The sequence below is a fragment of the Haliotis rubra genome, unplaced genomic scaffold, assembly GCF_003918875.1.
Source record: "Haliotis rubra isolate DU_JTF1 unplaced genomic scaffold, ASM391887v1 Scf53, whole genome shotgun sequence".
In the NCBI taxonomy this organism is placed as follows: domain Eukaryota; kingdom Metazoa; phylum Mollusca; class Gastropoda; order Lepetellida; family Haliotidae; genus Haliotis; species Haliotis rubra.
The window spans coordinates 3,093,039-3,108,315 of record NW_025767224.1 but is presented as its reverse complement, the minus strand read 5'-3'; the positions used below and the strand labels follow the sequence as shown (position 1 = coordinate 3,108,315).

The 15,277-nt window shown below is 41.9% G+C and overlaps 1 protein-coding gene across 1 annotated transcript; it reads right to left on the bottom strand.

The window, feature by feature from the left end:
• Positions 1 to 659: 659 nt before the first annotated feature.
• LOC124253039 lies at positions 660 to 14,511 on the bottom strand. Its single transcript, XM_046686755.1, has 4 exons — positions 13,467 to 14,511; positions 10,575 to 10,649; positions 8,793 to 9,773; positions 660 to 1,429 (listed from the first exon to the last, which is right to left on the bottom strand). The coding sequence occupies exons 1-4, from the start codon at positions 14,509 to 14,511 to the stop codon at positions 660 to 662; spliced, it is 2,871 nt and encodes a 956-aa protein (XP_046542711.1).
• Between the last annotated feature and the right edge of the window lie 766 nt (positions 14,512 to 15,277).

The window sequence follows — 15,277 nt, the reverse complement described above, 5'->3', positions numbered from 1 at the left end:
AAATATATAGATACTACCAGGCAACAAAATTTACCGCATTCTCAAACTGTAGACAAGCAAGCTTTCGTGCCTTTTGGTCGTCTCTACACGTGCTTTTCAGCAACCCTGTCTAATGTCTTAGATATGACATTTAAACGAGACACAATCCTGTGTACATCTATATGCACATATATATGTACGTGCATGTATTGTTGTTATAAAATGGATGGAAATGTAACCAAAAAGTGGAATAAAAAAAAAAGGAATTAATGGCTGTGGGTAAAGTACATTATCGAAACGACTATAGCTGTTGCACAAATGTTGGATGTGCAACTAAAATCCAATGGAGATGGAAGTGAATTGTTATGTGAAAGTTGACACAAACCTGAATAACAACAAACAATTAGAATAAATTGAACCAGACAAAATAAACTATATCTCTGAGTTTCAGTTGAAAGTACCTCAAGTTAGGAACACTGAATATCTAATACAGGAACTGTACCAACCTTTAGTCAGCACTCAGAAAATACATGTACTTCTACACGACTCCATTTTTAAAAGTTAACTTGCTTCAAATTTTTAATACAGTTTACGCTCTACAAACTGTTGCAGGAATGAGTGATGGTAAAATAGACATAACCATGTTCATAGTACATTACATAAACAAGGTCGGTTGGCTTTCATTTGAACCTTAGTTCACCAGCGTGAGAGACAAACACAGCCATGAGGAAGCCAAGCTTCTCCCCCGACCTGGCGGGAATGAGGAACACACATGGGTTCAGGAGGGACATGAGCACCATGGGGAAGATGATGTTGATCAGGTAGTAGATCGGCCTTCTTTCTAATGTTATTATGTACTGTGCTGCATTCACGCCCCCAGACTCCACCAGTACTAGCTGGGATTTCGTGTGTAGATAATTCCACTCCCCATTCTGAACGGTCAGGTCGTTCACACTTTGTAAATTCATTGCGTCTATTGTAAAATTGATTTTGTATCCGAATGTGGGCATGATGGTGACGTGGCAGCCTTGTTTATCAAAAGGGTATCTAAACACGTCTATTTTACACGATGTCCGGAAGGTGCCGGGGAGCTCCCATGACATGAAACCTTGCCATGAAACAAAAACATTTCTGCTGGCGACTAGTTCCTGGCTATCTATGCTGTTTGATAATATTATACCGGGGGTCCACACATTGTCAGGCTCTACTTCAATGAAGTCATTATCATAGTACTGGGAAGTGTTCCAAGCGAGGTCCATATCCTTCCAGCGTAGTTCAAAGAAGGCGAGTACGGTCAGTACCTGGCTTGCCGAATCCAGATCAATGATGGCGACCGGCTCAAACGTTACCTCCACATCAACCGTGGAGCTATTGTCAACGAAGGGAGGAATAGTTTTGTTCGTTCGGCCAAACAGGGCACTGTACTTAACACTGTCATATATTGTTGTGACTGTATAACAGATGTGACTATTCTATTGCCACCGTACTCCAGATGGTATGGTTATAGTGAGTTTGTTAGTCACCGTCATGTACGCCAGATGTTACTATTCTATTGCCACCGTACTCCAGATGATATCGTTACAGTGAGTTTGCCAGTCACTGTACGCCAGATGTGACTATTCTATTGCCACCGTACTCCAGATGGTATCGTTATAGTGAGTATGTCAGTCACTGTACGCCAGATGTGACTATTCTATTGCCACCGTACTTCAGATGATATCGTTATAGTGAGTATGTCAGTCACTGTACGCCAGATGTGATTATTCTATTGCCACCGTACTTCAGATGATATCGTTATAGTGAGTATGTTAGTCACTGTATAGAAGATGTGAGTATTCTATTGCCACCGTACTCCAGATGATATCGTTATAGTGAGTATGTCAGTCACTGTACGCCAGATGTGAGTATTCTATTGCCACCGTACTCCAGATGGTATCGTTATAGTGAGTTTGCAAGTCACTGTACTCCAGATGTGACTATTCTATTGCCACCGTACTCCAGATGGTATGGTTATAGTGAGTATGTTAGTCACTGTACGCCAGATGTGACTATTCTATTGCCACCGTACTCCAGATGATATCGTTAAAATGAGTATGTCAGTCACTGTACGCCAGATGTGAGTATTTTATTGCCACCGTACTCCAAATGGTATCGTTAAAGTGATTTTGCCAGTCACTGTACGCCAGATGTGACTATTCTATTGCCACCGTACACCAGATGATATCGTTATAGTGAGTATGTCAGTCACTGTACGCCAGATGTGAGTATTCTATTGCCACCGTACTCCAGGTGGTATCGTTATAGTGAGTTTGCAAGTCACTGTACGCCAGATGTGACTATTCTATTGCCACCGTACTCCAGATGGTATGGTTATAGTGAGTATGTTAGTCACTGTACGCCAGATGTGAGTATTCTATTGCCACCGTACTCCAGATGATATCGTTAAAGTGAGTATGTCAGTCACTGTACGCCAGATGTGAGTATTCTATTGCCACCGTCCTACAGATGGTATCGTTAGAGTGAGTTTGCCAGTCACTGTACGCCAGATGTGACTATTCTATTGCCACCGTACTCCAGATGGTATGGTTATAGTGCGTTTGTCAGTCACTGTACGCCAGATGTGACTATTCTATTGCCACCGTACACCAGATGATATCGTTATAGTGAGTATGTCAGTCACTGTACGCCAGATGTGATTACGTTATGGTCTCTGCAGCATTCTTTATTAAGCGATGTGATTCTGATGTTGGATGTCATAGGATCACATACTCCTGTTGTGTTAAACACTGTACTTACACTGTACACTGCCCCGTATGTCGCTGAACGTCAGTCCAAACTACATCACATGTGACCCTTTGTCTGATGTTGCCGCAACGTTTAACTCCATCACTGCACAAAGCCGGGTAAGTATGTAATTTTGATGTTTGATGATATTACATTACAACACATAGCCGTCACTCCTTTGGTTTCACCCAGGGTCTCTAGTGCGATGGGTAGGCAGCTTGGCTTGACCTGGTAATTCCACAATTACCTTCATCGGATTCACTTCCAACCTTCATCAGCTCCTGGCACAAATGTGCATCAAGTTTCCTTATGAAGCAACGTTCTTATCAGATCAACTAGTCCAGAATGACTGACACTCTCAATAAAAGCTAGTATTCATGTAAGAGCTAGTATTTACATCTTCATTATCCCATTGTGGAGCACGTGCTGTTAAGCATTCAAACCGTCATAAAGTTGTCTGTCTTTGTTGGCATATGGTGGGTGTTTGTTTGTCAGGGTCCAGGAAATGGATGTGGATAGTAAGCTGGATGGGATTACCTAGTACAGAAGAGCACGGTAACATCCGGCCCTTAGGAAATGTGATCTATTACATGATATGTCGATATTTTACGTTTAATGGACGCGTGGTATACTGCCCTCAGTTAAAATTATTTCCTTTTCGCGTTCGAGAAGTGTGTATATACATCCTCCATTAGCCGCTATGCCTCTGGTGTTTGCTGATACTGGAAACACGTCTATGGGGAACGAACCCAGCTTTAACAAACAAAGAGTTAATCAATGCTTATTTACCTTAAACCGGCACATTAGGCCAAAGTATTTTCAATATTACTATGTTAGTTTTTAGGAATGAAAGTTTTGATAAGTCAATGGAAGCATGTGAATAAATGCATCTAGCTGAAGTTACACATTAACACATTACAACTGGAAAGGAAGACTGACAAAACATGTTATTGGCCAGGGGAAAGATGGGTATGTTCGAGTTGTACTTTTTGGGTAACCGGTGCCCATTACCGTCACCATTTGCCAAACATCCATTCACCTCTTGGTGTATACCGCCTGTAGGTCTCCCAAAGTCGAGACACGTTACACTATCCCACTCCTCTTGCGCCAATTGGATCGCCGGCCTATTACACACAGGTCTCAATATCGTGTCTCAGACTTTTGCAATAGGACAAAGGTCTTGGCACATAGCTAGTCATTACATTCTATGGATGTGGTGGGTGAGCACTGACGTTTCGTGCACAGTGATCACGATCATTGTCGACCTGGAAGACAAAACATTGACCCAAACGCCTTGCAAATGGGGCAGAAAATGATGTCACTATTTATATTGTCCCAACACGCTGATGCCACATCACACCATACGCGATCCACAGCCAAATCCACAGGGGTTCGAATCACCGTTTGAACAATAATTTTTAAAACTACAAATCGAGACCTTTGTAATTATGTGTTGTTTTTATATGTTATGATTAACATATATTCAGGGCTTCAATTTTTTTTTTAAAAGCCACTTGCCACAGGTCAAGTGACTTTAAGAAAGTAACTTGTCCTGACTAATTTTCCACTTGCCCTGATTTTATGACATAATTATGATGATGTAATTATGAAAGAAGAAATCAACATGGTATTTGATGTTAATGTTTACTGGACTATTTATTGAAAAGTGATAAATAGCAAAGAAAGATAACTCTTCTTTATTATCATTGCGAAATGTAATAGCTACATTTTGAGCAGATATGAAATTAAATCCAAGTTCATTTGCGGTTTGAAACCATAAGTGGAAATTATCTAGTAGCCCACGGACAAGTAAGATACCATTATTTGATTGCCCGAAATGAAAACTGACTTGTCCCGGGCGTCGGGCGATGGGATTTTTGAACCCCTGAATATTTCAAATTTGAACGAAATCGGTGAAGAGATACCGAGTTTAGAAAATTCTACCGCTACAATCATTACATAAAACACAGGGGGTGACGCTCCCAATGCTAAAAACCTGATTGAAAACCGGGCAGCCCGACTATTTTAAGGTACGGTTCAATCAATAATTACGTGTTTCAGTCTTAAGTAAACACATGTCAAATCCAGTTTGGAGTGTTGTGTATTTAATGCAGGTGTTCGTGATCACTGCCATGTGAATTAGAAGTTAGGAAGTAAACCAATCAGGGCCCACTTCCGTTGCACGAGATTTTTGTTCAAGGCACAAAGAATGGAATCAGACGTGACAATGGAGCTGGTGTAAGTCAAGTGAGTTTCAACACGCAACATCATTTAGGTTTTACTATACACTCGGTACTATAAACACTTTTGGAAATTCAGTTGTTGAAATGCAGAAGGTTGCTCAGTGGTGAAATCAGGCTTTGAGGTGGATGGTTTGTGGTATGGTAATAGCAAACACAGACACAATCAGGACGAACTGGGGTTCGAACCCACCATGATAGGTTTCCTCAGACGACGGGGCAACCCGTGCCCACTTCAGCAATTCGCTGACAATGACGTCACGATTACAGTTATCGTAGTGAGAGTCCTACACAGCAACCAGATTCTATGTTAGGCTGACAATACAACCGACAGCATGGCATTTGGGGAGAAACGTTTACTCTTTGCACAACAAACATGGCGACAAAAAACACAAACGTTATAATCAGTACCAACTAACGTAATACCTGTTTTCGCTATGCATTTGACATGCGGAATTAGATCAAGGTTGTGGCTTCAGCACATTTATAGCTTAATAATCACAAAATATACACAATATACAACTATATATAGTGAAGAGTTTTGGCTCACATTGCAAATGTTCAAAAGCATAAATCTATCTCACTGTTGCCTTTGATTTCCAGATTTATCTACATTAAATTATTCACCAATAATAAAACAATAAAATACACATATCAGAGATACTCGTCAAACAGCTTCACAATATTAATGGCTGTGGGTAAAGTACATTATCGAGGTGACTACAGCTGTTGCACAATGCTGAATGTGCAACTAAAGTCCAAAGGAGAAGGAAGTGAATTGTTATGTTAAAGCTGACACAAACCTAATGAACAATACACAATTACAATAAACTGAGTTGATTTTCAAGTTTTTATAAGTTTCTATACATCTATGCATTAATTTATATATACTGAGTCAAAAAAGAAACTTCACAAAATGTAATTTGAAAAATAATGAATAATTTTTCTCTGATGATACATCTATGTATCCGAAATGGGATCCCTATCTTTCGACTCTAGAAAAACGTTAGCAAAACCCACTCAAACCCATCCATTCGTCGTGCAAATGACGTTAGTGCCAAATTTGGTTTTGCACGTGCAGTCGATCACGTGATCTTCGCATCGAAGTTTTCTTCATATGCACGTGTTTGCATTGGCCTCAAGAATTTAAAAAAACCTTTTAAACCACAGTTCTAACGGTACTTGAAATGCCACGATTGTCAAATGTGCAACGTGAACGTGCCGTTGGCATGTTGCAAGCGGGAAGATCAGTTATTGACGTCGCAAGAGCAATGGGATGCAGACGTCGTACTGTGTATGACTTGCGAGGTCGTCTACAACAAACTGGCACTACTTCTGATTGCCCAAGGTCGGGTCGTCCACGTGTGACGTCACGAGCAGAAGACCGTCAAATCGTCCTACGTCACCTACGTGACAGATTTCTGCCGGCTACACGAACCAGGGCTGAGATGTTTAGAGGTCGACTGTCCTCACAGACCATTCGAAATCGGTTGCGGGCTGCCAATCTCCATTCTCGACGTCCATATCGTGGGCCAATATTGACGCCGTTTCATCAACGTCAACGTCTGCTGTGGGCCTAACGTCACCTCCGATGGACCCAGAGAGACTGGAATCGAGTCATCTTTAGCGATGAATCCAGGTTTACCCTCAGATTCGCGGACGGCAGGCATAGAGTCTGGAGACGACGTCGTGAACGGTATGCCCAATGTTGTGTACAGGAAGTCGACAGATTCGGGGGCGGAAGTTGCATGGTGTGAGGTGCTTTCTGTGGGAACAACCGTTCCCGACTTCTGGTCATCCGTGGAAACTTCACAGCTGCTGCTTACCGCGACCAGGTGCTCACCCCTGAACTCGTTCCTTTCATGGCGGCTCATTGCCCAGGTCTACAGTTCCAGCATGATAATGCTCGGCCGCATACCGCGATGTTGACACGAAATTTCCTTCAAAACGCTGGAATCATCGAGGTCCCCTAACCTTAATCCAATAGAGCACGTTTGGGATGCACTTGGGAGAAGGCTTCGTGGTCTTAGGAACCGACCTCAGAATATGCAGGAACTTGGCGCTGCCTTGCAAGAGCAATGGCGCAGAATCCCCAACCACGTGTTCACAAGCATCAGGCAGTCGATGAGGAGACGGTGTTTGGCAGTGGTGAATGCGCGGGGCGGCCATACACGATATTGAACTGAGAACTTTCGCATTTTTATTCTTGTGACTTGACATTCTGTATACCCATGTTTTGGTACGGCGGTGTAGCCTAATTGAACTGATTATGGCACTGTCAGTGTATCGAGTACATCACACAGATCTCAGCAATGAAATAATAACAATTCAACCATCTTACCATCTCTTGTTCTTTTATAGTGCCCTGAAGAAAGAATGTGAAGTTTCTTTTTTGACTCAGTATATTTATTTATCTATATGATTTTGTATTGGCATGTAATGTGAGCGTGAAAGATGTATGTAAATGAGTGGCAATTAAATAAATATTATTTATTTGTTTTCTGTTGGGCGAATCCATTAAGCAGATGCAGGTTACAGCATGTAGTTAATCGGTGCACTGGACCATAACATGTGTTGTTTAAAGGCGTAATTTCTTATGGGATGGAGTTCTTATGCGAGGACACCATCGATACGACTATAGCTGTTGAATGTTGAATGTGCAACTAAACTCCACAGGAGAAGGAAGTGAATTGTTGTGTTAAAGCTGACACAAACCTAATTAACAAAACCAATTACAATAAACTGAGCCGGGCAAAAGAAACTATATGTTTATATTTGATTTTCAGTTGAAAGTACGTAAGTTAGGAACACTGGATATCTAACACAGGAACTGTACCAGCCTTTAGTCAACACTTCTCCATTTTCAAAATATCATTTGATTTGATTTTTTAAAACAGATTACGCTTTACAAACTCTTGCAAGAATGAGTGGTGGTAAAATAGACAAAACAAGTTCATATTCAATTACATAAAGAAGGTCGGTAGACTTCCCTCATTAACTCGAGAGCTTAACAATTTACAAAATTACAACTTTTAAATGATTGCTTCTAGAAAGTTTTAACAAAAAGTCATTTTGACGATCATTACAACATGTAGCCACACAAATGGAAGCAGAAAGAAGATCGGATGAATTACGTGGTGTTATGAACAAATATAATGCATTTATATGTTCATTGAAGGTATTCAAATCCTCCCAAGTTTATGGTACTCGACATCTCGAGCATCCTGCTTTCAGTTCGGAAGGCAACTAAAAGCATCACAGTGTGACTGACACAAACGTCACGTTAACAAACAGCTGACACGGTCACATGCAGTTGTAACATTGCTTCAAAAGACATACTCACAGATCACCTATTGAAGCAACAAACAGCGCGTTGTATAAGAGGCTACTTAAGTTTGCAGTTGGTGTTCAAGATATCTGGACTCACATAATTGACTCAAAGGTAAAACCACGTTATGCATCCTTTGGATGTGCATTATTTATCCGAGGACTCGCCTTGACATAGCAGAATTACTGCAGCGACTCACTCACCATTAAGGACAGGTGCAATTATAATATCAGGGGTTAAGATATCAAATACGGACATAGTGAGACATTTGATTAATGGGTGAATCAGTCAAAAACGATGTCGAGTTGTAAGTCGGTTTTCGATCTCGGAAAGTATTTACATTGGTGTTATCTTCCACTCACTTATAGCAAACCACCACAAACCACAACACGCAAGAGATATTGTCAACGATAGTACGAAAAATACTCCATCCAAAGCTCTCTCAAGTGAGAAAGACCTACCACACCCCCTGAATCGCCTTCCATGTTTAACCTCAACCAATTCAACACCCTTCGTCTTGTGCTTTGCAGCCGTTTCTTCAGCCTTCTCCTTCCGGTGATGCACGCCGAGGACCACGATGGATGCGAGGATGGTGAGGAAGCCCTGCACCTCCAGTATAACCAGGAACAGGGCCAGCAAGGAGACGGTGTCGGAGGTGGGGGGCATGGTTTGTTGAATGAGGTTGAGGAACACAGCGTGAGAGACAAACACAGCCATGAGGAAGCCGAGCTTCTCCCCCGACCTGGCGGGAATGAGGAACACACATGGGTTCAGGAGGGACATGAGCACCATGGGGAAGATGATGTTGATCAAGTAGTAGGTCGGCCTTCTTTCTAATGTTATTATGAACTGTGCTGCATTCATGCCCCCAGGCTCCACCGCTACTAGCTGGGAATTCGTGTGTAGGTAATTCCACTCCCCATTCTGAACAGTCAGGTTTTTCACACTTTGTAAATTTATTGCGTCTATCGCAAAATTGATTTTGTATCCGAATGTGGGCATGATGGTGACGTGACAGCTTTGTTTATCAAAAGGGTATCTAAACACGTCTATTTTACACGATGTCCGGAAGGTGCCGGGGAGCTGCCACGACATGAACCCTTGCCATGAAACAAAAACATTTCTGCTGGCGACTGGCTCCTGACTATCTATGCTGTTTGATAATATTATACCGGGGGTCCACACATTGTCAGGCTCTACTTCAATGAAGTCATTATCATAGTACTGGGAAGTGTTCCAAGCGAGGTCCATATCCCTCCAGCGTAGTTCAAAGAAGGCGAGTACGGTCAGTACCTGGCTTGCCGAATCCAGATCAATGATGGCGACCGGCTCAAACGTTACCTCCACATCAACCGTGGAGCTATTGTCAACGAAGGGAGGAATAGTTTTGTTCGTTCGGCCAAACAGGCCATCATGTAGCGACACCAGCGCTGCTCGTTTTGCTGAATGTCCCCAAACAACACAGCACAGTGCGACACAACACAAGACGACACATCGGGCACACATGGTAGTCTCGTTCCTCAGGATGACGTATAGGTCACTGCAGGTCAGATATGACTTAAAGATCCGCCACTGTACTTAACACTCTTATTTATTGTAGTCACTGTATAGAAGATGTGACTATTGTATTGCCAGCGTACTACAGATGATATCGTTATAGTGAGTATGTCAGTCTCTGTACGCCAGATGTGATTATTCTATTGCCACCGTACTCCAGATGGTATCGTTATAGCGAGTTTGCCAGTCACTGTACGCCAGATGTGATTATTCTATTGCCACCGTACTCCAGATGATATCGTTATAGTGAGTATGTTAGTCACTGTACGCCAGATGTGACTATTCTATTGCCACCGTACTCCAGATGATATCGTTATAGTGATTTTGCCAGTCACTGTACGCCTTGATTACGTTATGGTGTCTGTAGCATTCTTTACTTTGCGATGTGATTCTGATGTTGGATGTCATAGGATCACATACTCCTGTTGTGTTAAACACTGTACTTTGCTTGCACTTCGGACGACACTGCCCCGTATGTCGCTGAACGTCAGATCAAACTACATCACATGTGACCCTGACGTTGCCGCAACGTTTAACTCCATCACTGCACAAAGCCGGGTAAGTATGTAATTTTGATGTTTGATGACATTACATTACAACACATAGTCGTCACTCCTTTGGTTTCACCCAGGGTCTCTAGTGCGATGGGTAGGCAGCTTGGCTTGACCTGGTAATTCCACAATTACCTTCATCGGATTCACTTCCAACCTTCATCAGCTCCTGGCACAAATGTCCATCAAGTTTCCTTTTGAAGCAACTTTCTTATCAGAACAACCAGTCCAATATGACTGATAGTCCCATAAACAGCTAGTATTCATGTAAGAGCTAGTATTTACATCTCCATTATCCCATTGTGGAGCACGTGCTGCTAATCATTCAAACCGTCATGCAGTTGTCTGTCTCTGTTAGCATATGGTGTGAGATTAGGAAAGGGATATGGATACGTAAGCTGGATGGAATTACCCAGCGCAGTGACTTCCGGCCCTCGGGGAATGTGATCTATTACATGATATGTCGATATTTTACGTTTAATGGACGCGTGGTATACTGCCCTCAGTTAAAATTATTTCTGTCGTCGTTCGAGGGGTGTGTATATACATCCCCATTAGCCACTATCCCCCCTGGTGTTTGCTTATACTGGAAACACTTCCATCGGGAACGAACTCAGCTTTAACAAACAAAGAGTTAATCAATGCTCATTTACCTTAAACCGGCCCATTAGGCCAAATTATTTTTATTATTGCTTTGTTAGTTTTTAGGAATGAAAGCTTCGATAGGTCGATGGAAGCATGTGGATAAATGCATCTAGCTGAAGTAACATTTGTTTCGTGTTTTGGATGGTAGATGACGTATAAGATATTTGTTCCTAGTAATAGTTGTCTGAAAAAAATAACACATTACAACCGGTAAGGAAGAATGACACTCAATGTTATTGGCCAGAGAGGAAAGATGGGTATGTTCGTGTTGGACCTTTTGGGGTTACCAGTGCCTATTACTGTCACCATTTGCCAAACATCCATTCACCCGTTGGTGTATACTTCCGTTGCACGAGATATTTGTTCAAGGCACAAAGAATGGAATCAGACGTGACAACGGAACTGGTGTAAGTCAAGTGAGTTTCAACACGCAACACCATTCAGGATTTACTAAATACTCGGTACTATTAACACTTTTGGAAATTCAGTTGTTGAAGTGCAGAAGGTTGTTCTGTGGTGAAAGTAGGCGTTTGAGGTGGATGGTTTGTGGTATGGTAATAGCAAACGCAGACACAATCAGGACGAACCGGCGTTCGAAGCCACCATGATAGGTTTCCCCAGACGACGGGGCAACCCGTGCCCACCTCAGCAATTCGCTGACAATGACGTCACGATTACAGTAATCGTTCTGAGAGTCCTGCACAGCAACCAGATTCTATGTTAGGCTGACAATACAACCAACAGCACGGCATTTGGGGAGAAACGTTTACTCTTTGCACAACAAACACGGCGACAAAAAAAACAACGTTATAATCAGTACCAACTAACGTAATACCTGTTTTCGCTATGCATTTGACATGCGGAATTAGATCAAGGTTGTGCCTTCAGCACATTTATAGCTTAATAATCACAAAATATACACAATATACAACTATATATAGTGAAGAGTTTTGGCTCACATTGCAAATGTTCAAAAGCATAAATCTATCTCACTGTTGCCTTTGATTTCCAGATTTATCTACATTAAGTTATTCATTATGCACCGATAAAACAATAAAATACACATATCAGAGATACCCGTCAAACAGCTTCACAATATTAATGGCTGTGGGTAAAGTACATTATCGAGGTGACTACAGCTGTTGCACAATGTTGAATGTGCAACTAAAATCCAAAGGAGAAGGAAGAGAATGGTTATGTTAACGCTGACACAAACCTAATGAACAATAAATAATTACAATAAACTGAGTTGATAATTCAAGTTTGATTTTTCAATTGAAATTACCTAAAGTTAGAAACATTGAATATCTAACACAGAAACTGTACCAGCCATTTCGTGGTACACGGAGAATACTTCTCCATTTACAAAATATCATTTGATTTAATCTTTTAGAACAGATTACGCTCTACAAACTCTTGCAAGAATGAGTAATGGTAAAATAGACACAAACCAAGTTATTATTCAGGTTCATAAACAAGGTCGGTAGACTTCCCTCATTAACTCGAGAGCTTAACGATTTTCAGAAATTACAACTTTTAAATGATTGCTTTAAGAGACGATATAAACAAACAATCATTTTGACGAGCATTACAACATGTAGCCACACAAATGGAAGCAGAAAGAAGATCGGATGAATTACGTGGTGTTATGAACAAATATAATACATTTATATGTTCATTGAATGTATTCAAATCCTGCCAAGCTTATATTACTCGACAACTCCAGCATCCTGCTTTCAGTTCGGAAAGCAGCTAAAAGCATCACAAGGTGACTGACACAAACGTCACGTTAACAAACAGTTGACACGGATAACATTGCTTCTAAAGAAATACTCACAGATCACCTATTGAAACAACGAACAGAACGCTGTATAACAGGCTACTTAAGTTGCAGTTCAAGATAACTGGACTAACATAATTGACTCAAAGGTAAAACCACGTTATGCATCCTTTGGATGTTCATTATATATCTGAGGACTCGCCTTTACATAGCAGACTTACTGCACCGACTCACTTACCATTAAGGACAGGTGCAAACATACTCACATTGTTATTCTTGTAACATTGTGCAAACCCACGTTAAAATAAATGAAGATCTATTCTTGATATTTTATACCTCTTGTGACGTCATCCATCCTGTGTGTATTTAAAACATAGGTTAACATATCAAATACATATACAGTGAGACATTTGATTAATGTGTGAATCAGTTCAAAACGATGTCGAGTTGTAAGTCGGTTTTCGATCTCGAAAAGTATTTACATTGGTGTTGTCTTCACCCACTTATAGCAAACCACCATAAACCACAACAACTAAGAGACATTGTCAACGACAGTACGAAAAATACTCCATCCAAAGCTCTCTCATGTGAGAAAGACCTACCACACCCCCTGAATCGCCTTCCATGTTTCACCTCAACCAATTCAACCCCCTTCGTCTTGTGCTTTGCAGCCGTTTCTTCAGCCTTCTCCTTCCGGTGATGCACGCCGAGGACCACGATGGATGCGAGGATGGTGAGGAAGCCCTGCACCTCCAGTAAAGCCAAGAACAGGGCCAGCAAGGAGACGGAGTCGGAGGTGGGGGGCATGGTTTGTTGAATGAGGTTGAGGAACACAGCGTGAGAGACAAACACAGCCATGAGGAAGCCGAGCTTCTCCCCCGACCTGGCGGGAATGAGGAACACACATGGGTTCAGGAGGGACATGAGCACCATGGGGAAGATGATGTTGATGAGGTAGTAGGTCGGCCTTCTTTCTAATGTTATTATGAACTGTGCTGCATTCACGCCCCCAGGCTCCACCGCTACTAGCTGGGAATTCGTGTGTAGGTAATTCCACTCCCCATTCTGAACGGTCAGGTCTTTCACACTTTGTAACTTTATTGCATCTATCGTAAAATTGATTTTATATCCGAATGTGGGCATGATGGTGACGTGACAGCTTTGTTTATCAAAAGGGTATCTAAACACGTCTATTTTACACGATGTCCGGAAGGTGCCGGGGAGCTGCCACGACATGAACCCTTGCCATGAAACAAAAACATTTCTACTGGCGACTGGCTCCTGACTATCTATGCTGTTTGATAATATTATACCGGGGGTCCACACATTGTCAGGCTCTACTTCAATGCGGTCATTATCATAGTACTGGGAAGTGTTCCAAGCGAGGTCCATATCCTTCCAGCGTAGTTCAAAAAAGGCAAGTACGGTCAGTACCTGGCTTGCCGAATCCAGATCAATGATGGCGACCGGCTCAAACGTTACCTCCACATCAACCGTGGAGCTATTGTCAAAGAAGGGAGGAATAGTTTTGTTCGTTCGGCCAAACAAGGCATCATGTAGCGACACCAGCGCTGCTCGTTTTTCTGAATGTCCCCAAACAACACAGCACAGTGCGACACAACACAAGACGACACATCGGGCACACATGGTAGTCTTGTTCCTCAGGATGACGTACACGTCACTGCAGGTCAGATATGACTTAAAGATACGCCACTAAACTAAACACTGTTATTTATTGTAGTAACTCTATAGCAGATGTGTCTTTTTTATGGCCTCCGTACTCCAGACGATATCGTTATAGTGAGTATGTTAGTCACTGTACGCCAGATGTGACTATTCTAATGCCCTCCGTACTCCAGATGATATCGTTATAGGGAGTATTTTAGTCACTGTACGCCAGATGTGACTATTCTAATGCCTCCGTACTCCAGATGATATCGTTATAGTGAGTATGTTAGTCACTGTACGCCAGATGTAATTATTCTATTGCCTCCGTACTCCAGATGATATCGTTATAGTGAGTATGTTAGTCACTGTACGCCAGATGTGACTATTCTAATGCCTCCGTACTCCAGATGATATCGTTATAGTGAGTATGTTAGTCACTGTACGCCAGATGTGATTATTCTATTGCCTCCGTACTCCAGATGATATCGTTATAGTGCGTATGTTAGTCACTGTACGCCAGATGTGACTATTCTAATGCCTCCGTACTACAGATGATATCGTTATAGTGAGTATGTTAGTCACTGTACGCCAGATGTGATTATTCTATTGCCTCCGTACTCCAGATGGTATCGTTATAGTGAGTATGTTAGTCACTGTACGCCAGATGTGACTATTCTAATGCCTCCGTACTCCAGATGGTATCGTTATAGTGAGTATAATAGTAATAGTCACTGTACGCCAGATG

What these genes read in the sequence shown, in the direction of transcription:
- LOC124253039 (XM_046686755.1), bottom strand. Translation starts at nt 14,511, where the DNA reads ATGTGTGCCCGATGTGTCGTCTTGTGTTGTGTCGCACTGTGCTGTGTT. An exon ending in TGGAAGTGAATCCGATGAAG is followed by an intron (nt 9,774 to 10,574) that starts GTAATTGTGGAA and finishes GGGGACATTCAG; the next exon opens with CAAAACGAGCAGCGCTGGTG. An exon ending in AAGGCGATTCAGGGGGTGTG is followed by an intron (nt 1,430 to 8,792) that starts GTAGGTCTTTCT and finishes TCTGTTATACAG; the next exon opens with TCACAACAATATATGACAGT.